General features: G+C 36.7%; 1 protein-coding gene across 3 annotated transcripts in view; it reads right to left on the bottom strand.

Annotated features, from left to right (window-relative positions):
* The window catches only part of LOC117317785 (DNA topoisomerase 2-alpha-like), a 61934-nt gene that overhangs the window by 6763 nt on the left and 27468 nt on the right, over positions 1–27703 (bottom strand). For 2 of the 3 annotated variants that reach the window (XM_033872716.1, XM_033872714.1), the window contains exons 15-31: positions 24799–24891; positions 24403–24639; positions 23242–23390; positions 22422–22653; positions 21510–21709; positions 18827–18962; positions 17840–18035; positions 15982–16082; positions 14658–14780; positions 14359–14442; positions 10233–10433; positions 9916–10045; positions 9300–9494; positions 7915–8074; positions 6852–6955; positions 4271–4396; positions 3605–3733 (exon numbers count right to left, since the gene is read on the bottom strand). In XM_033872716.1, coding sequence (XP_033728607.1) covers positions 3605–3733; positions 4271–4396; positions 6852–6955; positions 7915–8074; positions 9300–9494; positions 9916–10045; positions 10233–10433; positions 14359–14442; positions 14658–14780; positions 15982–16082; positions 17840–18035; positions 18827–18962; positions 21510–21709; positions 22422–22653; positions 23242–23390; positions 24403–24639; positions 24799–24891 — 2596 coding nt within the window. The remainder of the gene's footprint in view (positions 1–3604; positions 3734–4270; positions 4397–6851; positions 6956–7914; positions 8075–9299; positions 9495–9915; positions 10046–10232; positions 10434–14358; positions 14443–14657; positions 14781–15981; positions 16083–17839; positions 18036–18826; positions 18963–21509; positions 21710–22421; positions 22654–23241; positions 23391–24402; positions 24640–24798; positions 24892–27703) is intronic. The other variant, XM_033872715.1, reaches the window with a different exon arrangement.

The raw sequence follows: 27703 nt of genomic DNA, 5'->3' as shown, positions 1-27703 counted from the left end.
ACGAGCTGTAACTATAAAGTAAGGGCTAAGAGCCCAAAATAAGGGGAATCTAAAGAAGGAGAACATTCCATTAGAAGAAGAATCTAGGATTCCAAAAAATCAGGAGAATGAATTAGAAGGGAAGATTCCATTAGAAGGACTATATCAATTAGAAGGGAAGATTCCATTAGAAGGACTATATCAATTAGAAGGGAAGATTCCATTAGAAGGACTATATCAATTAGAAGGGAAGATTCCATTAGAAGGACTATATCAATTAGAAGGGAAGATTCCATTAGAAGGACTATATCAATTAGAAGGGAAGATTCCATTAGAAGGACTATATCAATTAGAAGGAGGTTTTCTTGGATACTTTAATATTATATTTATACTCTGGTTTAGAGTCGACAGTGAACAGTTAAGTTCCAAGTATGGATGATGTATATGGGTGTGACTGAGAGCTAGTGGAGAACTATGTACCTCAATATAAACATGAGGAATGGCAACATTGGACTGGTGTGATATTTTGTGACATCATCATGGAGAACAATTATTACATAAGGATTATGGCCGAAAACGACAGTCGGTCATATATGTCGAAAAAGTATCAAAACTGTTTGAATAAATAATATAAATTGCATTTCTCTTGTGTGTTGTTCATTTCTTGAAGTTATGCTCTGGACAAAAAACACTGTATGAATTGTAAATAATTTGTTGACAAAGTCTTATGGCCCAACTTGAAATTAATCGTATATCAGTTTTGGAAATTTGTGCAGTTTTACCTTTGTTAAGAGTCTAAAAATCATTGTCTCTTTTTACACACGATATCGTTTTGGAAGAAATCCAATGTAGTGGTTGATCCCTTAACAAGTGCAGCTTTCAAAAGAGTAAAAGAGTTCCATGCCACAAGTATCAAAACATATTGTTGGAGCTTAAAGGAACATCCATGCAAAACATTGGCAACATACATCCCCCCCGAGTAACTGACCCACTTAAGTGGGCTTTGTACATGTGTTTACACAATTTACCTCAATGAGTTATGATCACATCAACTGAAAAATTACAAGGACAGTCATCAAGATCCCCCACCCATGCAGATATTGTAGCAATCAGCCAATCAGGTCATAGCAACCTCATTAAATATGTGCGGAATATGCTGATAATCAAACTTGAAATAGGGACTTAAGTAAATATTGTGCGCAAAGCAATTAGCCAACCTGATCACAGCAGCCTCATAAAATATGTGCGGAATATGCCGATAATCAAACTTGAGCAAGGGATATATAGGTAACAAGGATGGATAGTATTGCAACAGCAATACAAAGTCCCCTGCCTGAGCTAGAAGTGCACCTATTCATTTTTTAACAAGAGGCCCAGAGGCCTGTATCGCTCACCTGGTTTCATGAGATATGAAACAAGAATGATGCTTAAGTATATTTGTCACTGGTATTGCTATGTCAATATATATCATATGCATTTTATATGGGTACATGTATATTGGTTTTATTTTAATACTAAAAATGCCAAAAAGTGCATTAATCCATGAAATGAAATTGACTTTTGGCACGACCCCATAGGGATGCTACCACACAAATGTGAGTGATATCCATTGCTTAGTTTCAGAGAAGATCTTATTTAGATTAATTGACCCCTTTTGACCCTGCCCTCTGCCCCCTGGGGGGGGGGGTCATCTCCTTCCTTTATACAATTTTGAATTCCTACCCCAATAGGATGCTACCAGTCAAACCATTGCTAAGTTTCAGAGAATAAGTTGTTTAATAATTTAGCCAAATTGACCCCTTTTGGCCCCACCCCTCAGCCCCCTGACGGCCCGGGTCAACCCCAACATTTGTACAATTTTGAATCCCAACCCCATAACCATGCTACCATACAAATGTGAGTAATATCCATTGCTTTGTTTCAGAGAAGAAGTTGTTTAAACAAATTGACCAATTTTGACCCCGCCCCTCAGGCCCCTTGGGGGTCAGCCCCACCATTTGTACAATTTTGAATCCCCACCCCATAGGGATGCTACCAGGCAAATAGGAGCGATATCCATTGCTTAGTTTCAGAGCAGAAGTCATTTATATCAATTTTGCAAAACTGACCCCTTTTGGCCCCGCCCCTCAGCCCCCAGGGGGTCGGCCCCGTCATTTGTACAATTTCAAATTCCTACCCAAAGGTGATGCTACCAGTAAAATATGAGAGATTTCCATTGTTTGGTTCCAGAGAAGAAGTCAATTATATGAATATAGCCAGATTGAGCACATTTGGCCCCGCCCCTCAGGCCCCTGGGGGGTCAGTCCCATCATTTGTACAATTTTGAATCCCCACCCCATAGTGATGCTACCAGGCAAATATGAGCGACAGGCATTGCTCGGTTTCAGAGAAGAAGTCGTTTATACCAATATAGCCAAATTGACAACATTCGGCCCCACCCCTCAGCCCCATCATTTGTACAATTTTGAATCCCCACCCCATAGTGATGCTACCAGGCAAATATGAGCGATAGCCATTGCTTGGTTTCAGAGAAGAAGTCGTTTATATCAATATAGCCAGATTGACCACATTTGGCCCCGCCCCTCAGGCCCCTGGGGGGTCAGCCCCATCATTTGTACAATTTTGAATCCCCACCCCATAGTGATGCTACCAGGCAAATATGAGTGATAGCCATTGCTTGGTTTCAGAGAAGAAGTCGTTTATATCAAAATGACCCCTTTTGGCCCCGCCCCAGAGGGTCAGTCCCATCATTTGTACAATTTTGAGTCCCCTACCCATAGGGATGCTTCTGACCAAATTTGTGCAAATTCCGAAAAGCGGTTATGAAGAAGAAGTCAAATAAGTCAATTGTTGACGGACGGACGACAGACGGACGGATGACGGACGCCACGGTATGGCATAAGCTCACCTTGGTCCTTTGGACCAGGTGAGCTAAAAATGGATTTTCGAGAAAAAAAATGAGGGATGCACAACTACATGTTATACTGATCATGTATACCAAGTTTCGTTAAAATCGGAGTAGTACTTTAGGAGGAGTTGTCCGGACAAGCCTCAACCAATGAGAAGCCGGCGTCCATTTTGAAAAATGGATTTTCGAGAGAAAAAAATGTGGGATGCACAACTACATGTTATACTGATCATGTATACCAAGTTTTGTTAAAATCGGAGTAGTACTTTAGGAGTTGTCCGGACAACTGTTGCGTGACAGACAGACAGACAGACGGATTGACGGACGGACAGACGGACGGAGGGTAAACCTAAAGTCCCCCCGTTTTTCAAACGGCAGGGGACTAATAAGCCTAACAAGCAATTTTCATCAAAATTGTTGGGCGGGAGATAAAAATGTTTATCCTTAATTGAAAATTGAGAAGTTTTCACCAGATGAAAATAAATCCAAACAAACACAACAGCAATCATGACTCTTAAATGTGTTAGAATAAGAAATAGAAAATAATAAGTCATGAAATGGGAAACAAAAGTGATTTTTCAAGAAATACAACTCTGTATAGGTCATCTGTAAGCCAATGGAAATTGTGTGATATTAATTAAGGGTTTCAAAACAACATGCAGTTAGTATTTTGTGAGATTTCCTTCCAATATGTTTTAGCAAGTAAAGTTAATAGACCTTGAGCAGGGAGTAAAATTCCATCATCGTCTTCGTCGCTGTCCAGTATGATGGGGGCTTTTGTAGCAGGCTTGGACTTGGGTTTTGTCTTTGCCAGGGCCTGGGCAATTGAGGGCTGTTTTGGGTCGGCTGTAGGTGTATAAAACTGGTTCAGTAGGAACAGGGGCAGAACGAATTGTTCAAATGATCATATTAATGACAGAGACAAGATGTGGTTTGAATATAATGGATTTCATACACATTTCAAGAATTTAATGCACAAAAAAATATTTAGCTTAAGCATACAAAAATTAGATAATTAAATACACCAGTAAGAAAAAGTTATCAACCCTCTTAAGCAGATGAAATAATAAAAAGGTAGGGTTTTTTTTATTGTGCACTGTAAAATTTCCCAGCATACCAAACCTTGCATTGCTGTCACAGACCAATCCAAGGTTTTTGTTTGTTTTTGTTTTTCCCTGAAACTGTAACATTTCCCAGCATACATTCCAGTACTTCAAGAAATAGTGATAGCAAACTTTAACCGTCAAATTCCAGATGGCTGCCTAGCGGCCACTTTGTATTCTAGATAAGACTCATAATCAAATAGACCATGGACGCAGGGTAATTTAAATAGCCCACTATCTCATATTTACCCTCTAAATCCAATTTGGATCACAATCTTACCTGTCTTTTTCTTTGCTGGGGGTTTTGTGGCAGGAGCTTTGGGGGGCCCAGTTTTCTTTAATTTGATTGGTGCTATGGGTTTAAACATTTCATCTTCGTCACTTTCAGCAACTGTAACTGGGTCAGCTGAAAAGTAAGTTGACATTTCAAGTACTCAATAGTATATGCAGCTGTTATTCAATGATATGCTTGTTGAACTTTGACGGAAGTAAAAAACGAATATGCTCCTGTCATACACGACCAGTTGTGTAAAATTTGGTCAAATGGCCCCGGTAATCGTAGATGATAAAACTGTCAAAATTTTACTTCATTAAAACTGCACACTTCTGCCCATATCCAAAATTCAATTAATCAGATTTCAGGAAATGGCAGTTAAAATAGGAAACTGAAGTGACAGAAGTGTACAAAGTTCCATACTACACCTGCATACCAAAGGTGGGGTCAACACCTATGGAAATTTAAAATTGGACCTCAAAGTTGAGTGAGGGGGGGGGGGGGGGGGGGTCGGGTACCCTGACAAAACGGTTAATAATTTTCATAAGCTAATGTAGATTTAACAAGAGGCCCATGGGCCTAAACGGTCATCTGACAAAAACTTACAGAAGGGACACACACACATCTCAATCTGAAGGGTTCAAACCAGCATCATCACCATAAATTGTCTGTTCACAACCAGTTAAGTTTCAAATCAAATTTGGTTTTTTATCCATTTTGGCTTAAAGGAGGAGTAGCATCTTCAAGCAAAATTTCAGCCAAGTTTCCATTTTGGGACCATGCCTCTGTCCTCATTGGTCGGACCAGCCTCATTTATATAAATTAGGATTTACCTTCCCCAATGATGTTTCATACTTAATATGGTTGTAATCTAGTATGGCATTAAGGAGGAGTAGCGTTTTTAAGCAATATTTCACCTATAATCTCCTTTTGCAGGCCCCACCCTTCTTTCTCCAGGAATCTGACCTGACCCATTTAAATAAATTATGATTGCTGTCCTCTAATGATGTTTCAAACCGAATTTGGTTGTAATCCTTTAAGGGATTAAGAAGTAGTGTTAAGGAGTAGTGTTTTAGAGCAACATTTTGGCTAATTTCCCCTTTTTGGACCTCACTCCTCTGTTCCAGGGGGTCACACCAGCCTCATTTGTATAATAGTATTAACCCTTTAAGCGCTATATACTCTTACTATACAAGGGGCCTCACTGTTGAATTAATTTGAAGAAATACAGAAATTATGAATACCTTTCTTTAATGTTCAATAACATTTTTTCCTTGCCATTTTCAATAATAGACATATATACAGTCAAACCTGCTCTAACGACCCCCTGTATATAACGACTGCCTGTCTATAACGACCGGTTTTAAGATTCCCCGTGAGATTTTACTATATAACGACCCTCTGTATAGCGACTCGGGGGGTCAGAATCACCATTTATGCAAAATCTGTTCCCCTTCCCCCAAGGACGTTTCTGGCCAAATTGGGATAAAATCCATTCATAACTTTATGACTAGAAGCGATTTAAATGAATTACCTCTATTTCCCCTATTGGGCCCCGCCCCTTTGGCCCCTTAGTGGTCAGAGTCACCATTCATGCAAAATCTGTTTCCCTTCTAGCAAGGATGTTTCTGACGAAATTGGGATAAATCCATTCATAACTTTATGACAAGAAGTGATTTAAAGGAATTACCTCTATTTCCCCTATTGGGCCCCATCCATTTGGCCCCTTGGGGTCAGAGTCACCATTTATGCAAAATCTGTTCCCCTTCCCCCCAAGGATGTTTCTGGCCAAATTGGGATAAAATCCATTCATAACTTTATTACTAGAAGCGATTTAAAGGAATTACCTCTATTTCCCCTATTGGGCCCTGCCCCTTTGGCCCCTCGGGGGTCAGAGTCACCATTTAAGCAAAATCTGTTCCCCTTCCCCCAAGGATGTTCCTGACTAAATTGGGTTCAAATCCATTCATAACTTTATGACTAGTAGCGATTTAAAGGAATTACCTCTATTTCCTCTATTAGGCCCCGCCCCTTGGGCCCCTTAGTGGTCAGAGTCATTATTCATGCAAAATCTGTTTCCCTTCTAGCAAGGATGTTTCTGACCAAATTGGGATAAAATCCATTCATAACTTTATTACTAGAAGTGATTTAAAGGAATTGCCTTAATTTCCCCTATTAGGCCCCGCCCCTTTGGCCCCTTAGTGGTCAGAGTCACAATTTATGCAAAATTTGATCCCCTTCTGCCAAGGATGTTTCTGGCCAAACTTTGGTCAAAATCCAATAAGAACTTTTTGACTAGTAGCAATTTGAAGCAAATGTTGACGGACGATGGACGCTGCGCCATGACATAAGCTCATCGGACCTTTGGTCCAGGTGAGCTAAAAAGGTACTTTTTCATTTCAGAAATTCATACCCATTGTATGTCATCAAAAATTTGCAAACAGCAGAATAATTCAAAGTAAGCCAACATCTCTATGTGGAGGGGTGGGGAGGATATTTGACCAGTGCATTTGTGCATTTGTGCATGTATGAGCTAATTTCTTATAACGTGGATTGCATTCACTGATGTGTTATGGACAAATCTTACCTTTAGGTGACTGTGACTGTCCCCAAATATCCATGGAATTGGTGTCTCCATTAAATTGGTCATCGTCCTCATCAGATGAAATAACCTTCTTCACTGGAGCCGCTCTGAAAAACAATTACGCACAAGTCAATAGATTTCTAAAACAGTATCTCAATTTGAGGGGCAGCAGTGGGGTTAAACTTTTTTTTGTGTGCATGGTCGGACTTACAATCTTTGAACAAGAGGCCTATGGGCCTTAACGGGCATTTGAGATTTGAAATATTTCAGTTAATCTAACTGACCTTTTTGGCCCCACCCATCAGTCTAAGGGGTCAGTCAGGGCCAACATGTGCATACCATCAAACTGTTATCACATGCTGATAATGTTAACCAGGTTAGAATGAATTCCAATACAAAACCAACAAATAATAATCAAAAATGTGATTTCCCTATATAAAATATAGTAAAGTTTACCCCCTGGCGGCAAACGTGAGACCCCAAGGTCATGAAAATTGTCAGAATTCTAGACCGTCTGCTTGCCTCTTCTCTCGTCCTTTTTCTCGAGAAGTAAAACTGCTTGTTATCAAGGTGAAAATGGTAATGGAAGGCATTTTGGAGACTTCTGGTTGCTTATTAGAGTTATTGTTATCACTGGAAATTTTTTTTTTCGGTTGCTGGTCGTTTAAACAGAGAGTCACTAAATAGAGTTAAAATATATAGGGAAAACGCTCTGGAGGAATTGAAATAGTCGCATAGAACAGTCACTTAAGAGACATGGTCGTTTGGACAGATTCGACTGTATATCAATTAGGTGTAGAGCTATTTTAAAACGGACAGTCTGACTGGTCAACGATCATATTTAGTATTGTTTACAAAGCTGTCAACTAATCAGATTGTCTGTCACTTTAAAATATAGCCTACATCTGTTCAACAGTTGATGCATCGTCAGCTTTCACAACTGTTTCTGGTCCATTTCCCCTTTAAACTTATTTTTCTTTTCTTTTTCTTTTAAGTCTTTTCTTTAAATGGTATTACTGGCATAAAAGGTAGCTATACAATGAATTGAAATGTTCACTGTACTAACTTTGACCCTCCAATGAAAGATTCTTCCTCTTCTTCACTTAATGGTTCATCCTCATCCTCATTCGGTTTAAAGCCAGTGTCTTCCACAGGTTTGAAGTCATTCTCCGAGTCAGATTTTATCACCTCCTCATCCGACCCATAGCTGTATCGCAACTTGGTTGCTGGAATAATAACATCCTTCAAATTACTCTGCAGTTACATGGTATTCGAGCAACCACTGATTTTATTTTGGAGTTTAGGGTTTGAATAAAGGTATTGTTTATGTCAACAGATCCACTCATTCCACTGTTTTTAATTGGTAATTTTAGAACCTCTCATACCCATAGCATGTCCCATTTATAGTGATGAAACATAGGTCCCAAATCCATAATCGGATGACTGTGTCCTATTAATATTTTGCAAACTTAGTTTGAAAATATCCTCCTTACAGGCTATGACCAAAAGTCAAAATAATGTTCATGTTTAATTCTTTAATAGCTTTATATGTTGATTTCAAACGATGCTATATATGGTTACGCAGTGGAGATCGCAACCGATTCAAAAATATGACTCAGAAACGTAGTCCAGACTCCCTAGGTTGTGAAAAGACCCCTGCTTTTAAAAGCTTACTTTTACAACATGATTGTGTCTCAAGAATCAAAGTCCTTTGGGGTGGGGAAAGATTCTTGGGCCTGTTTTTACATCAGGATTGTTTATCTCTTGATGTACAACAATACTCTAAATGGTTTTGGAGTGGGGATCTCAACGGTTTCAAATATATAACCAAGAAACTAAGTCCCTAGGGATAGGTAAGACCCCAGGGTCTTTTTTTACAACATGATTGTGTTTATTTCTTGATGCCAAACAATACTTATACAGTCAAACCTCAATGATTTGAACTTAGCTGATTTAATTTTCTCGCTGTATCAAACTTTTTACTTGGTCCCGAATTTCCTCACTCGGGTATAAGCCCATGCTCGGTGATAAGCCTACCCCCCATCCCTCATGGAAGCCATGATTGGAGTTTTTTGCTCGCTATCCCAGCTAATTTTTTTCGAAACAGCAACAGTTCTTGTCTAGGGCTCAACTGCTATCATGATGTTACAAATAAGTATAATTTCAAACAGTCTGAACAAGTGATAGCATATATGTTAAACACAGTCTTTATCAGTATTGTTCGTGAAACGAGTGTAGTCTACCGGACAAAGTTCTAGTTGTATACATGCAAAATCTGTTACTCTTTTCGCATGGATGTTTCTTACCAAATTGATTAAAACCCAATCATAACTTTTTGATTAAGTAGGGATTTGAAGCAAATGTTGACGCTTGACAGGCGGACGGACACTGCACCATGGCATAAGCTCACCGGCCCTTTGGGCTAGGTGAGCTAATAAAATGAGAACAAACCTGCTGCTCGCCTTGGCATTCTATCTCTAACAACTGTCTCACGGAAACTTCCATCCATATCCTCATCATCAAAGTCAGATACTGGTAGTTCTTCCTCAGAATCATCAGACCACGGATTCCGTTTCTTGCCTTTTTTCGGTGATTTTTTAGGGGAGGATTTCTTAATTACAGGTTCAGCTTTCACTTTTTTGGGATCTGTAAGGAAACATCTGTCTGTTGTTTAACCATTTTCCACTTATATCTTATAGACTCTGTGTTGATTCACACAGATATTTTAATGTTTTCATCAATATCAAGGTTTTCCATGGCTGATATATTCCCAGTCTGAATTTCATGAATCCTTTCGAATTTGACTATCACTTTTACCAAAATCTTTTTTTACTACTTTTATGAACATGCATGTAAATTACATTGAGAAATCTTACCTGTAAAACATTGCAACAAAGTTGAAAATTCACAATACACAAGAATAAAAAAAAGTCTAAATATCTTAAACATACGATATTATCTCTACTAAAAAGAAACTGCCAAAATTTGTAATTTGTAATGGTAAAAATATTTCACTTAGTAGTCTTGAAACTTATTTTTGCGGTACAGTTAGCACTAACAGCCTTACTTCGCTTCTTCTTTTCATTGCCATTCCCTTCGCCCATGCCCATCTCCTTGGCCTTCAGGCGGTCAGCAAGACTCATTGGCTCATCATTGTCATCCTCCATCTTAAAATCTAGTGTCTTGGCTTCTTTTCCCTAAAAAAAATTTTGTAACTAGGAAATTATTTTTTCATTGATGCAAATAAAGTTCAGTATCAGTCTGTGCTAGAATATTTAACAAATAGTATGTTAAACCACTAAAACAGTCAAAAAGAATTCCATCTGCTTGCTGACTTTCTAATAGCAGTATAATTAACCAATAAAAATCAACACTGGTGCTTACCACTTTTTTAGCTTTACCAGCAGTTGCCTTGGTCATCTTCTTCATAGCTGATTCTATTCGAGGTTCAACACGTCTACCCATTGGGGATGGCTGGGTCTCAATTATGGCCACTTTCTTGACACGTGGCTTGCTGCCACCCTTGGTCTTGGTGACCTTGGTGATACCTAAAGCTTCGTCCTCCTTCTCCTTCTGTTCCACTTCCTACAAACACATGTCTAATAACAGGACTTTTTTTTGTGTGTGTGTTTTTTTTGACTAAAGTTCTTTGAAAGATGGGGTTCCAGCTAATGTTACAAGAGTTTTGAAATATTTAAGTGAATTTAATTGACACTTTTTAGCCTCACCCATCAGCCAAAAGGGGTCAGTCAGGGCCAAAATGTGCATACCATCAAACTGTCATCCCATGCTGATAATATTAACCAAGTTGAATGAATTCCAATAGAAATCCAACAAATCATAGTCTTAAATGTGATTTCCCTATATAAACTATAGTAAAGTTTACCCCATCACAAGGGGCAAACGTCGGACCCCAGGGTCATGAAATTCACAATTTTGGTAGAGCACCCAAGACCCTTCCATCTACGAAGAGTGTTTGATTCTATCATATCTAACAGTAGAGAAGGAAGATTTTTGAAGTTTTAGTTAATTTAACCTCAGGCCCCTGGGGGTGGAGACCATATAATTCACAATTTAAGTTGACCTTTAGCCATAGAAGCTCCCTGCCAAATTTCATTGAATTTGGTTCAATGGTTTTGAAGAAGTTGAAAATGAAAATTGTTTGTTGCACAAAAGGCGATTAGAAAAGGTCACTTGAGAAATAAATGGATACTTTATTGTAGCATTTCTTAACTCTATTTCCATATGAGCTATAAAGGTATAATCACCTTTCTACCACAATACCCTGTGTTATTCAACTCTCAGACCATCAGTTAATCATTACAGCTGTTGACTAACAATCTGTTTATACCACACGTGGTATAAACTCTGTATGCATTTTGATTGGCTAACACGGTGAACTTTGACCCAAGCTGCAATTGTTATTGACGTCATCAATAATCTAATGACGTCACATCACCGGGTCCCGGACGTCAGCGGTAAACTTTATTTGCATACGCGAAATTATACTTGGCCACGTTTCCCTTTTGATTCAAGCCGTAAGTTATTTACTTATAATAACTTATATAAAAAAGTTATTTTTTAAAAGTTGCAAAAAACACATGCTAAAGCTTGTGTCTTTTGTAACTTTTAAAAAATAACTTACTCGTGTGAAATAAATTCCATATCCTACAACCACACGTTGTGTAACCTCTATTTATCCCCTTAAAGGCCCTAGAGGGGAGGGACCATATAATTCACAATTTTTGTTCATCATGACATATCATGATAGCACTAGGACATCCCGACCCTTTGGGTCAAATGTCAACATTATCAAAAAGCCTCCCTGGAAGCACTAGTCATCTCAAAATTTTGCTGCAAACTAAAATACCAAACCGAAAAAAAGAAAAAGAAATGAATGTAAACACCTGTAGCATTAGTATACTGTCATCTTACTGTAAAACTTACATCTAGTACGGTGAGGAACTCCTAGTATTAGTATACTGTCATCTTACTGTAAAACTTACATCTACTACAGTGAGGAACTCCTAGTATTAGTATACTGTCATCTTAATGTAAAACTTACATCTAGTACGGTGAGGAACTCCTAGTATTAGTATACTGTCATCTTACTGTAAAACTTACATCTAGTACGGTGAGGAACTCCTAGTATTAGTATACTGTTATCTTACTGTAAAACTTACATCTAGTACGGTGAGGAACTCCTAGTATTAGTATACTGTTATCTTACTGTAAAACTTACATCTAGTACGGTGAGGAACTCCTAGTATTAGTATACTGTTATCTTACTGTAAAACTTACATCTAGTACGGTGAGGAACTCCTAGTATTAGTATACTGTCATCTTAATGTAAAACTTACATCTAGTACGGTGAGGAACTCCTAGTATTAGTATACTGTCATCTTACTGTAAAACTTACATCTAGTACGGTGAGGAACTCCTAGTATTAGTATACTGTTATCTTACTGTAAAACTTACATCTAGTACAGTGAGGAACTCCTAGTATTAGTATACTGTCATCTTAATGTAAAACTTACATCTAGTACGGTGAGGAACTCCTAGTATTAGTATACTGTCATCTTACTGTAAAACTTACATCTAGTACGGTGAGGAACTCCTAGTATTAGTATACTGTTATCTTACTGTAAAACTTACATCTAGTACGGTGAGGAACTCCTAGTATTAGTATACTGTTATCTTACTGTAAAACTTACATCTAGTACGGTGAGGAACTCCTAGTATTAGTATACTGTTATCTTACTGTAAAACTTACATCTAGTACGGTGAGGAACTCCTAGTATTAGTATACTGTTATCTTACTGTAAAACTTACATCTAGTACGGTGAGGAACTCCTAGTATTAGTATACTGTCATCTTAATGTAAAACTTACATCTAGTACGGTGAGGAACTCCTAGTATTAGTATACTGTCATCTTAATGTAAAACTTACATCTAGTACGGTGAGGAACTCCTAGTATTAGTATACTGTTATCTTACTGTAAAACTTACATCTAGTACAGTGAGGAACTCCTAGTATTAGTATACTGTCATCTTAATGTAAAACTTACATCTAGTACGGTGAGGAACTCCTAGTATTAGTATACTGTCATCTTACTGTAAAACTTACATCTAGTACGGTGAGGAACTCCTAGTATTAGTATACTGTTATCTTACTGTAAAACTTACATCTAGTACAGTGAGGAACTCCTAGTATTAGTATACTGTCATCTTAATGTAAAACTTACATCTAGTACGGTGAGGAACTCCTAGTATTAGTATACTGTCATCTTACTGTAAAACTTACATCTAGTACGGTGAGGAACTCCTAGTATTAGTATACTGTTATCTTACTGTAAAACTTACATCTACTACAGTGAGGAACTCCTAGTATTAGTATACTGTTATCTTAATGTAAAACTTACATCTAGTACGGTGAGGAACTCCTAGTATTAGTATACTGTTATCTTACTGTAAAACTTACATCTAGTACGGTGAGGAACTCCTAGTATTAGTATACTGTCATCTTAATGTAAAACTTACATCTACTACAGTGAGGAACTCCTAGTATTAGTATACTGTTATCTTACTGTAAAACTTACATCTAGTACGGTGAGGAACTCCTAGTATTAGTATACTGTTATCTTACTGTAAAACTTACATCTAGTACGGTGAGGAACTCCTAGTATTAGTATACTGTTATCTTAATGTAAAACTTACATCTAGTGCGGTGAGGAACTCCTAGTATTAGTATACTGTTATCTTACTGTAAAACTTACATCTAGTACGGTGAGGAACTCCTAGTATTAGTATACTGTTATCTTACTGTAAAACTTACATCTAGTACGGTGAGGAACTCCTAGTATTAGTATACTGTCATCTTAATGTAAAACTTACATCTAGTACAGTGAGGAACTCCTAGTATTAGTATACTGTCATCTTAATGTAAAACTTACATCTACTACAGTGAGGAACTCCTAGTATTAGTATACTGTCATCTTAATGTAAAACTTACATCTAGTACGGTGAGGAACTCCTAGTATTAGTATACTGTCATCTTAATGTAAAACTTACATCTAGTACAGTGAGGAACTCCTAGTATTAGTATACTGTCATCTTAATGTAAAACTTACATCTACTACAGTGAGGAACTCCTAGTATTAGTATACTGTCATCTTACTGTAAAACTTACATCTAGTACAGTGAGGAACTCCTAGTATTAGTATCAGGGGTCGACATTAACTTTTTTCTGCACTTGTCACTTGTCCGAATGAAATAATCACTTGTCCTACATGTGTTTCTACTTTCCATCTGTTATGTGTAAACAGCGAGATGATTTATTATAGTGTAGAGGTAAGCACTGCAAGCCATAATTTTGACTCATAATAATTACTAACAACAATAAAACAGCTAGAAAGCATTATTACAAGTTATTTAAGTTTTACTAAACCATCCTTTTTTTACCTAAAAGCAGATGAATGAAGTACTTTAAAATAATTACTGTAAAACTTACATCTAGTACGGTGAGGAACTCCTCCAGATCATCCTTCCACAGGTCCATTTTTGTCTTATGTCTGAGGTTGGACAGCTCCTTGGCCTGCAACATTAAAAAACTTATTCATTTCTGTTTAACAGAGTTGCTATTGATATCTGGTATTTGTTCATTTGTTAATATGGTATGTTTAAGGGTTTTTAGCTGTTGATAGTGAAATGTTAGAGTATAACAACCATCAAAACTTGAATTATGTCCTTGAGAACCAATCAATTAATTTTATATGGCCTTATCCATTCCTCAATCAACTATTTTCCCACCTTTGCCTCCTTCTGCTTCAGCAACTCGTCTTTCTTCTCTCGAGATAGACTCCACAGTTGCATACCCAAAAGGTAATTAAAATCTGGACCATCGCTGTCTTCTTCATCAGAATCTTCATCAACCTACCATCAAAATATAGATGAAAATGCTTCACATTTAAGCTTTTACAAAATATAATCATTGTACCCATCATATGCCAAAATATGTTCTGTAAAAACATGCATAATTTGCGCACCAACGTAATTTGCGGAGGTACTTTTAGGGGTGAAAATTTGATGTCCAGGAGGTCCGAAATTGATGTATGAAAATGACACTAACACAGATTAGCACAAAACTTTAAATGCTTGAAATTATTCTACTAAATGCTTCATGATTAAAATAATTTGATCATTTTGTGTTTGTAATTTAGGAAATAGCAAAATTGAGTCTTATTTTCTTTAAATTGACTGTAAGATGAAAAGCCACATTAACCACTGTGCACACAGCATTATGAACATTTATCAGCTCAAGCTTAAACAAACTTTCAAAGAAAAGTAAAATTAAGTTAAATCTCTTTTGCACATATTGCCACAAGTATGCCTAATTGATTAGCCCGATAAAGTTTAATGCGGTAATTGACGACAGAAATAATGTCCACGCTTGCATAATGTGGGTTCCCTCAGAACCGCTGCTGTAGTTGCTGGTAGCTATAAAATACCGTAACTGACTTTGTGGCTGGTATACTAATATCATCACTGATTGTACTAAAATATAGGGACTGGTCATGTTGATAATATTTCTGAAGTGCTCCAATTTACGAGACTCTCCCAAATAAAAACGTGTACACCGGCGTGGTCCCGATTACCAAAGTGACCATATGTGATCATTCTAGTTAGCTTAGCTATAGATCACTTTATTATCCGACATATTTAACAAGAATAAATTGTTGTGTGTATGATTATTTTTCTTAAGTTCTTAACAGGAATTTCTGTCTTTTTCCATGATGACGGACAATGAGAATTGACAACCTTTAAAAAAAAAAAAAAAAAAAACCAACAAACTTGCAAACATTTCTACCTGTATAATTTGTGCACCCCAACTTAACTTGATCTCAGAACAAAAAAACTGCGCAAATTACACAAGCTTTTACAGTATACAAAAGAAGTATACCAAAATCAGAGTTCTTGAAAAAATTGGAACATTGAAAATGATTTTGTTTGTAGAGTCAAGAGCCTTGGATGCCAAAATAGTAAATTAGTAGTAAATTGGGATATCCCGAAGTGATATGTATTGTAATAACTGCAGAATGCCTACGAATGCGTCTCTTAAGTGTTGTGAACTCACCCTGCTGCTCACATCCTGTTTAGACTTCCATGCCTTGACCGGATCACTGTCAAAGCCTCGCCTTACCAGCATTGATATCAGCTCCTTCTTCGGTTTGTTCTCTGTGAGCCAGAATCATTTTGGTTTGTTAAAATAATTTTGTGCTTTATAGTGAATTAATGATTGAAAATAATTTTTTTACATCTATTACAAAAGTTAATGTACATTAACTCTAATTAATGTATTATACTAATTAACAGCTCATCGAGTGGGTTGAAATTAATAATTATTTTTAGTAAGTAGGTCAAAAGTCAGTCAAGGTCAGATGGTACATGTTGTACCGAGTGAAAGATCTCGTCACAAGAAACACTTGTAGGTTGTGGGGTCAAAAGTAGATTCCAGACAATTTTTCACTTACATAACTAAAATACACATGCACCATTTTTTGTATCAATTTCAAGCGGAAAACTGACCCGTTTCTATAGCATCCGATACTCATTACCTATAGTCCCCATTCTGACAGGTAAACTAGGCCTAATTGACGAAACAAATTGTTGATCGCAACCTGGATAAGGTGGTGAGGCCTTACCATTATGTTATGATACAGTTGACCAACTGCTTGATCACACCTATCGATGGTAATAATCAATTAATAATAAAAGGTCTACTTGTTTTTACCATCCGAATGGGAAATGTAATTGTATGGTTTCAGTCGGAACATCAGAAAATTTTTTACCAACGATATCAGAAAAACCAACAATCTGGCAAGGTTCTTTTTTATACAAGAATGAATAATCAGCTGGGATAATTTCAATACCTCTACTCGTATTCAATACTCGTATGGCAGAATATTTTGATAATTTTAATTTGTGCTTCACACTCGTGAAACTATCAATATTTTGTAATCCACTGTTCTCAATAATGGTATATGGACTCACATCTATGGCAATAAAGTAACCATTTGCACATGTGATGGCCTCTGCTCTGCTGCTAAGCTGTTCACAAGACATATTGGCCCTGATAATGTAGACATGTTGTCTGATAAAGGTTTCACGTTGGAAGCTTTGCAAAACAAATTCGGTAAGATATCTGCGTTTTTGTCTGCTTTCCCTCTTAATGACGGAAAGCCAAAAAGCTTCCATACCGGTAATTTTTTAAAAGCCAGTGGATCAACTAGACCTGGTCTGTCATCTATGATAACATGATATTGTCATATTTATGTCAATCGCTGTGGTTGCCTAAATGAGCTTATAGCATAAGCTGTCAGCCAATCAAATGTATCGTCTGTACAGTTCTTGGCTTTTGTAGAAACCAGAAGTTATTCTAATATGCAGAAATGAATCAAATTGAAATCCATACAGAAAGAATCAGGATTCATCGTTATTGCAGTGAATTGTTTCATTACTAGTGACCAAGAGGAACCTACCTGTGAAGTTAAGACAAAAAAATACTACCAGTACTTATTAAGAAATAGCGATAAGGAATTGTTTCCGGATGAATGTAGGACAGACCACTGACACAGGGCGATTTGAATAGTGGGTAAAAACTTAAACCTAGCCCTCTAAGGACAACACCAACGCCAGGGCATAGTAATAGCTCTCCCAGACTTCATCCCGGCAAGCTACAAATATTTTGAAAATAAACTTTTTTCTACGTTTGAACAGAAATTGGACACCGGAGAAAATATGTCATCATGCAGGTAACTGCATACATCTTAATAAGTATCAACAGCCCATTCCTATCAATCTCTGTCAAACAGAACTGCTTTTATTTCATTACATCATTAAACTTTGGCTTATTGGAAAACCAGAGAGAAAAATATCGCCTTGCCTTGTTAATGCAACATTTTTACTCTCAGATCACAGTCCACAGTACTTACCAATGACAATAGTGCCTTCAATCTTCTCAAGGATGAAGCGAGCCATGTTGTCAAACCTCAATGATTCTGCAGAAAGCATACCCAACATAAAGTCCCTTCGTTTCTGGTAGAAGTCCAAACGAAGTGTATAAAAATCGAGTAGGATGTCTTCCACTGATTCGTATCTCTTGATACAACCATTCTGGTCAAACAACACCTACAAAAACACAGTTTGAAAATGATGCAACTCTCAATTACTTAAAGAAACACTAAATTGAAATCTTACATTAGAATATTGTGAAAAATTGCAAGCAATTTTACTTCTGTGAAGTATCGTTATCCTGAAATTTGTCAAAAAAAAAAAAAAAAAAGTCAAATAAGATGGCAATGCCCATTTGTGTCAGAATCGTCTTCATCTTCTGATGTTTCGGTATGGTTGTCAGAGAAATCTATGCTGGATATATCATCAATAGCATCCTGTGGTATTTCAATGTTTCCGACGTCTTTCTCATTAAATCCATAAAATCTGTTTTACTTGTGTGAACAAACTTACCACTGGACTCCAGTAGGTCCGCCATTTCTTTTGTCACTTTCGTTTTTTCAATCAACATTTTATTTACGATCAAAATTTTAACCTGATACGCATCGTATAGTGAACAACCAAGCTGTCTACATTAACAAGAAGTAATGTTCTAGCGAGTTCTCGCGAGATTTGAACAGGATGTAGAATTAGACTTGAGTACTCTTTAAGTCTAAACACAAAAGGTAACGCAAGCAATTTCAGGCAGATTGGCCATGAAAGAGTTAACAGGCGGACGCTCGGTATGTCAAACAGGAACCACCAGCAGAAGTGATCTAATTAAAACAGTAACATATAACAAGACATTTTTTCAAACTTTCACCGGAGCCTCCACCCCAACCTCTGCATGGATTTTCATTTTGTTAAAATAGCCCTTAGGAGGAAATATGTTAAATTGCTGAGGCTTGGAAGGAGCCATACATACTCACCATTGTGGTTTGGGCAAGGCTTGACTGTAACTTGAACACCTTGTGGAGACCAGTGTCCTCTGCCTGGGCCAGCTTCTCAGGTGTCATTTTGACGACAAACTTCACAGTGGTGTCTGTGTGGTACTCTTTGTAGTCTCTAAAGACATGTAGCAATACATTAGCAGAGTTTTTCCCGCCTATATATTTGAGGCAAATATTTGGCACCCACCATTACAAATTACATTATTTTTTCCCAATTTCACCACAAAATTGATTGTCAATGTTAAACAAGAGTCAGTTATCAGTACAAAGATCAACTCACATTGTATATCAATAAACATCACACCAGAATTAGGGAAAGAGTTCAGCAACTAAAATCTAAATTCCAATACATGTATACAAGATATTGCAATATTAAAAGGTAAAATAGACAAGTAGAAAGCATTCAAATTATCAGCCTGAAACATACTTGACTCCACAAAATAATAGCACAACAACCCTCAAACCAAATTTTAGAACTGCAGTGCACACATAAGGGAGTTTATCGATGCCTTTCAACAGCTGCACAAACTAGAGGCCTATGGGCCTTAATGGTCTCTTGAGATTTGAAATATTTCAGTTAATTTAATTGACCCTTTTTGGCCTCAACCATCAGTCCATAGGGTCAGCAAGGGCCAACTTGTGCAAACCAGAAAGTTGTCATCCCATGCTGATAATGTTAAGGTTAGAATGAATTCCAACAGAAATCAAACAAATGATAGTCAAAAATGTGATTTTCCTATATAAACTATAGTAAAGTTTATCCCCTCCCCAAGGGCAAATGTACGACCCCTGGGTCATGAAGTTCACAATTTTGGTAAAGCACCTTAAGACTCTTAAAGGTCTCACATAAACTGAAACTAGAGCTGTCATCGAGGGGGTGACAAGTATACCCCCGCTTTTCCATGATTGGTTTGGATACTTTATGAAGCTGCCTATTTATGGTACTATAACCAAATCAAACATGTTCTATGTTTAGGTAAGATCTAAGTGAATGCATAGCTGAACAAAATTTTGCTTGTTTTTAAAGAAAAAGGGGCATAAGTCTATTAGAACTGGTAATTCGGCAAAATCTTTGCACAGAGTTAAGCCTCATAGGGTCCTCTAACTACATACCAAATTTTAGTAAAATCCATTGAAAACAAAGCAAATGCATATCCGGACAAGCTAGTAACCATTTTTTATATAAAGGGGCATAGCTCTGTAAAAAGGTTTTTTTTCGGAAGAAGCCGTTACTGGAGACACAATTTCATGCCATCCTTCAACTCTGTATAAAGTTTCAAGAAAATCCATCAAAAACTAAGTGAATGCATAGCCGGACAAAATTATGACACATTTTGTATGAAAAAGTGGCATAACTCTGTTAAAAAGGGCTAAATCGCAAAATCACTGCAGGGGACATAAGTTCATATGGTCTTCTAACTATATAGCAAATTTGTGTGAAATCCATAAAGAAATGAGCGAATGCATAGTCGGACAAATTTTGTGACAGACGGACGGACGGACGGACAAGGTGATTCCAGTATACCCCGCCTAACTTCGTTGCAGGGGGTGAAAAACAGAAACTTAAGGTCATAAGAACATTTTCAGAGTCTCCCTGAAGTGTTCTTTACAGACAGACTGCCGATTGAAATCTATATATATGTCCAGAAACAACTTTTGACAAATGTAGCAGCACATGTTACGCTGTGCATAATTAATAGCCTAACAGGGGTTGACACTAACTTAGTTGCCTTGACAGACCGCCGGGCTGCCAGGTTTTGAAACGAGGCAGCCTGGGCTGGCAATGGTTGAAACCCCTCCTAGGGGATTTGGGGGAAGGTCCCTAAAATGCAGTTTCCTGCTGTCTAGTTTATTCTGAGCATAAAAATATTAGATCTTACACCAACAGATTTTATATAAACAGTTTTGAAAATGAAATTATTAAAGTAAATGAGGACAATTTTAGCTGGACATTATACATTTGGCTGAAAATGTTGGCAGCCCACAGGGCTGCTGGTCTGGACATTCTGGCAGCCCAACCAGATTTCAGGCAGCCCAAGGCTGCTGGGCTACTGTTAGTGTCGATCCCTGCCTAAGAGTAAATATTTCTAAAACCACATATAGGTATAATTTATTTACATTTTCATAGCTTAAAATGTAGTGAATTTCTAATGTAAAGAGTATTGGAAGGGTTTTTTCCTCTAATACAGGTATTTTTGAATAAATTTCAACATGATGGTAATTACCCAAAATAGTCAGGAAAAACCCTGATTAGGTTGTTGTCAAAACGACAATATCAGGACCATTGAAAAATGTGATGTTATTTTTATGACTCCCAAGGGAACAAACCCGGGACCTTGGGGCTTAGTAGTCATTTGTTCATCCATCAAGCTTGAAAGAAGTTACCAGTGTTAAATTTTGGCAAGTACTTACTAGGGTTACATAGAAATTCTTGTAGCTGTACAACACAAAATCTTTGATTTCATTATCATGATTGTCATTTCCTTAATGTAATAACACATACATAAACACTTTTTTCATGTTGAAAATTTTGAAGACCTGTGTAATCCTGATTGGAGTTTTGAAGACTTGTGTAATCATGATTGGAGTTTTGAAAACTTGCGTAATCATGATTGGAGATTTGCAATCTTACGTAATCATGATTGGAGTTTTGAAGACTTACGTAATCATGATTGGAGTTTTTTCATTGCCATATAACATTGGCTCCAGTACATCTTCCTTGTAGTTCTGTGTCCAGGTACGTACAGGCAGTTCAGTAATCTCCACGGTCTGCTCGTCAATGACCGAGATTTCACCCGACACCAGGTATCGATTAGTGCAAAGCTCCTGAATTGATCCCTTGAAACCTTTGAAGGAAGGCACCTGAAAAGATAAGACGGCATCATAAAATAGCCTGCTACATTAATGTAGCGAAATATAAATTTATTCTTGGAACAACTTAAGTCAAATGAAAAAACGTGTCCACAGCCAATTCAGAAATACATAGTGCCTCAGATTGTGCTGTTCCCACATGAACACCTTAACTTGGGCACGCAGAAATTTGTTCATAACTCTCCCATCGTACTTACCGATCAGTAACAAGTCAATATTTTCGCAATTTCACAGTTAAAGGAAAGCAACTTCTGCAATTCCGTGCCAATTGTAGAATCCTAATCACATAAGAGATTGACAGACCATAATGTTGATTACAGCAATTTCTAAAGAAAGTAAATACAGTTTGTTCTGTATGAAGGAAAAGCGGGTTACCCTTCATTGAAAGAATATTTATTAGTTCGCTGAATTTCTTCTTTTAGTTCTGTTTTTTTAGTTTTGTTCTTTATTTCACAACATACTTTTCCGCAGGATAAAGTTGAGTACACAAAGACTTCATACTCTTTTTATTATGTCATTCTGGTTGATAATGACCTAAGGATTAGCATGTGCATTCAGTATGGTAATACTTCCAAGATCCAGTAGACATGTACCTTTCTCTCAACCTCCATTAAGAGTAGTATTATCCATCGACATAATATCAACAAAAGTGTTGAATAGTTCTTTACATGAAAAGGAGAAAACATTCCCAGTTTAACCATACCATTGGCACAACGTCTTCATTGTCCATAAGCCTCTTGATGTTGGCTATGATTTCCCGTGGATCGTAGTTGGCAATTTTAGTACTCCAACCTGTACCGATACCTTCAGCTCCGTTCACCAACACCATAGGCAAGATTGGACAGTACCATGTGGGCTCGATTTTCTGATTGTCATCATAGTTGGATTCCAGCAATGGCTCATCCTTGGGGTTGAATGCAAGTTTGGCCATTGGACTGCAAAAAATGAATACATGCAGCTTCGTTAATTTCTCGGTGAAGTCAACAATTAACTGTAAGGACTACAATATTATACAACCTTCAGGAGGACTACATAAATAAATTAACAAATTCTACACATGATACATCACATTCAAAACATTCAAACATGTCATCATCGTCTTCCGCAAAAAATTCAGTGATAAATTTGGCAACCGAACGTATGATGGCTTCCTCAATTACACAAGTGACAATGGTTACATGTGTGCAACTTTCTTGGTTAATTCATTAAAAACTATTTATAGTGAGCATATATGTCGATTTTTTATTGGTTGGGAAGTTTGATTTCTTATCTAAATTGTGTGGTCTGATAGCAGGGGGCATTGTTAAGTCAAGTGATATGCAACAACAAAAGTTAAGTTTAAATGACGTCAAGAGACGCTTGCATCGAGATCGTGTAGGGTCATAGAGCTGCTTACATGTGGAAAAGGGTTATTATTTATTGGAATTATTTTAATTAATCACATCCTTTGATGATTCTTAATTGACAAGACTGGAATCCTCCTTTTTTGGTAGATATAACAGCGAGGCCAGACATGTCCATACCTGAGCTGAGTGAAGATGTAACGGGGACTAGCAGCATCCTTTCCACCATGAAGACGGGTACCAAACTGACCAATGGGTTTCAGTGTGTTGATGTTGTTTGAACCTACAAAGTTCTGGGCTAAGTTGATGATTGTCCCCATCAGGGAGTTCTACAAAAGACATACCTATTGCATTACAACAATCAAAAATAAGAATTCCACAGAAGTGGATGCACTCCTGTGCATAAAGTTGGGTGATTATGAGAGTTATTGCACAGAAACAGACTTTATAATATTTATAGTAACAGTGAACTTGAACTTTGACCCTTGGATCAGAAATACAGAAACAAATTTTCCATTTCTAACAAGGATAGATAGTATTGCAACAGCAATACAAAGTCCCCTGCCTGAGCTAGGAGTGCACCTATTTATTTCCCATTTTTTAACTACATGGTAAACTGATAAAGTATACCAAGTTTCGTTAAAATCGGAGTAGTACTTTAGGAGTTCTCAAGACAAGCCTCAACCAATGAGAAGCCGGTGGCCATTTTGAAAAATAGTTTTTCGAGAAAAAAAAAAGTAAGATGCAAAACTACATGTTATTCTGATCATGTATACCAAGTTTCGTTAAAATCGGAGTATTACTTTAGGAGGAGTTGTCCGGACAAGCCTCAACAAATGAGAAGCCGGCGGCCATTTGGAAAAATGGTTTTTCGAAAAAAAAAATGTGGTATGCACAACTACATGTTATACTGATCATGTACACCAAGTTTCGTTAAAATTGGAGTAGTCTTTTAGGAGGAGTTGTCCGGACAAGCCTCAACCAATGAGAAGCTGGCGGCCATTTTGAAAAAATGGTTTTTCGAAAGAAAAAAATGTGGGATGCACAACTACATGTTATACTAATCATGTATACCAAGTTTCGTTTCGAGTAGTACTTTAGAAGGAGTTGTCCGGACAAAAGGAGTTGTCCGGACAACTGTTGCGTGACAGACAGACAGACGTACGGACAGAGGGTAAACCTAAAAGTCCCCCCATTTTTCAAAATGGCAGGGAACTAATAACAGTGACCTTGACCTTTGGACCTGGTAAAATTGTTGACAAAATGTGCCATAAAATCATACCCATCAGATGATACTTGCTGATCAAGTCTTCAACAAAAAAATGTAAAGTTTGTACGTACCTCTCCATGATGGTAGGCAGACTGTTCACCGACAGAACCCGCCAGCTGAGCCACCTTGATTTCCTTTACCAGGTTACGCTTGAAGCATGTGAAAAGGACCTTTCTTTGTCCAGGCTTCAAACCATCTACCATGGAGGGGATTGAACGGTTGTTGTCAGCATTGCTGAACAAAATCAACTCTCTGTTGATGAAATCGTTGTAGGTGATCTGCTTCGTCTCCTTTCCATACAGGTACAGCTATAATAGTCAGATTGATAAAGTTATTCCCAAGCCAGAATTACAAGGTTGACAGTTTATAATGATATTTGTCAGAAGTTCTCCTTCAGTTAATTCTAGCTTGTCCCATTTTTTCATGAAAGGGTAAACATCTATGATATTTGATGGGCAAACGCCTACCTCGGGTAACCCCATCTCAGAGCGTCGCTTTCTCTCCTCCATCCAAGTGGTCAGCCATTCTTTCCTTTCCTCCACCTTTTTTCTGCTAAATGCCTGTATTAAACAATTGTCAGAATTCTTAACCTCTCCATAAAATGTTGATTCCGAATAGATACTATTAAAATAGGTATTTAACAAATTATATCACCAGACAAGAATTACATTTAATGATGTCTCACCTGTCCCACTTATTCAGCAGAGCAAGTTTTAAGCAAAAAACAAATTTCACTCACATTTCAGTATGTTTCCCAAACATAACTAAATCAAAGTACTGGAAGTACTGTAAACGAACATTATTGTTTAATGCAAAATCAGTAATCTTCTAAGTTTTAAGTTGATAAATTTACTGATATCGGTTTAGGAATTAATTGCAAATAATTTGAAATGTTTGCAGCTGTTCTGATTTGATTGTACACATGCATGTTTCTGTAAGGTCCTAATTGAAATTGGAAGTTTGTTGATCTATCTTGGATCCATGGAAATTAAATATGTCTTCTTTCTTTCGGGAAGGCATCATCAGTTATAATACAGCCAGGACTCTGTGACCTTATTGATGCCAACTTCTAATATGCACTAAATTTAGGCTAGTTCCATCGTTAGTTTAGCATACATAGTTGCATTTCAACTTAATATGATGAAACACACATAAAGAATTACTGAAAACCAAAACCAGAGCTGCTAATCAAGGCCCGAATTAAGGATGTATCCTATTGAAACTGTACTCATGCAAGCATTTATGGTACTTCAAAACAAAAACACCTGACTCCTTTTGTTCAGGAATCATTTGATGTTAATAAATCTGTATATGAGAAGATAAACTTCTGGTATAATTACAGTATTGTAAACAATGTGATAAAGAATAACAACCAGATAAAGACTATCTTCATCGAATAATTCAGCAAACAGGAAAAGAAAACTTCAAACTTCATTTTCAACTTCAAACCTGATCACAAAGATTACAATCCATTCGATGGGACGACACATTCCCTATTTATTGTCCTTTTCCAATGTTGATCATCCAATCATACTGAACCACACAATTCAGCAATGTAATTGCACAAATCACATCCTTTATGTGGAGAGAACATTTTGGGGGGTGTTATAAGATTCCATAACTGTATGCAAATTGTGAAGCATTCCATATCTATAACTATATATATACAGTACGTGTATATATTTACACATATCAAAATTGGAATGACACAGGAGATTTGCAAGTTTAAGTTCACCATCAGTCATGGGAGGTTTATGTAAAATGTTATATTTACCGGGGTAATTAGTAATTTTGAGAATATATTTATGAAGCTCTATTCTGTACATTCTACCAGTGCTTAGAGAATGGACACAATTATATGTTCTCCGATGTCAAAATTAATCATATGTAAAATATTAAGGGTTTATTCGCCATTCTAGGCCTGATTGCCGTCATAGTAAAATTACCAAAATGGACTTGAAATCAATATTTTTAAGAGAATGATCTATGACTTGAATATTTCATAAAAATAATGTAATACATCGTTTATTCACTTCATTCAGATCTTCAACACCGCATAATTTGTGAAGTCATATATAGAAATATATTAACCATTTTGTTATTGATTTATAGTTCACACAAGTAAGCACTAGATGTAAGCAGTAAGTACATGTATATGTACCGCGCGCTATCTACTGGCATGACTTTGAGTACAGTAAACTACACTCGCTTTGTGGATATTGACAGGATAACATATATTTACATACTAATTCAATTTTAGAATTGTAACTGAAATCTTGTAACAGCATGGCACAAATAGTCATCTGAACATTTGTTGTATATTGAAAAAATATTTAAGGTAAATTTTCAGTTTATCAATTCATTGATTACTCCGTGTTTGAAGTATGGTGTAGTGAGAATTTCAAGTCTTGATCATGACTTGATGAAAATTTTAAATTAACAAATTATTAAAATGAATTTGTTTGAAAAATAACACAAGTTCCACAGCAATATTATATAGAGAATCAATCACAATATATCAAAAGTTATAAAACTACAAATAACAATTAACGGCTGAAATATCAAATTAAGTGAATATCACAAGTATTTTTGCATTTGTTTTTAGATAATCCGGATTTCCGTTTTCCGGCTTTAAAAAAAATGAGAAGTATTTTAATTGCCGTTATAGTTGAATTACCAAAATGGACCTGAAATCAGTATTTTTAAAAAAAGAATGATCTATGACTTGAATATTTCATAAAAATAATTTAATACATCGTTTATTCACTTCATTCAGATCTTCAGACACCGCATAATTTGTGAAGTCATATATAGAAATATATGAACCATTTTTGTTATTGATTTATAGTTCACACAAGTAAGCACTAGATGTAAGCAGTATGTATATGTACCGCTATCTACCGGCATGACTGAGTACAGTATACTACACTCGCTTTGTGGATATTGACAGTATAACATATATTTACATACCAATTCAATTTTAGAATTATAACTGAAATCTTGTAACAGCATGGCACAAATAGTCATCTGAACATATGTTGTATATTGAAAAATTATTTAGGTAAATATTAACTCATTTGCTTGACTTTTAGAATTGTAACTGAAATCTTGTAACAGAATGGCACAAATAGTCATCTGAACATGTGTTGTATATTGAAAAATTATTTAGGTAAATATTAACTCATTTGCTTGACTTCAATTTTCAATTTATCAATTTCAATTCATTGATTACTGTGTTTGAAGTATGGTGTAGCGAGAATTTCAAGTCTTGATCATGACTTGATGAACGTTCTAAATTAACAAATTATCAAAATGAATTTGTTTGAAAAATAACACAAGTTCCACAGCAATATTATATAGAGAAGCAATCAC

Source organism: Pecten maximus, chromosome 19 (assembly GCF_902652985.1).
Source record: "Pecten maximus chromosome 19, xPecMax1.1, whole genome shotgun sequence".
Classification (NCBI taxonomy): domain Eukaryota; kingdom Metazoa; phylum Mollusca; class Bivalvia; order Pectinida; family Pectinidae; genus Pecten; species Pecten maximus.
The sequence above is the reverse complement of the archived record's forward strand: the minus strand, read 5'-3'. Positions and strand labels throughout refer to the sequence as shown.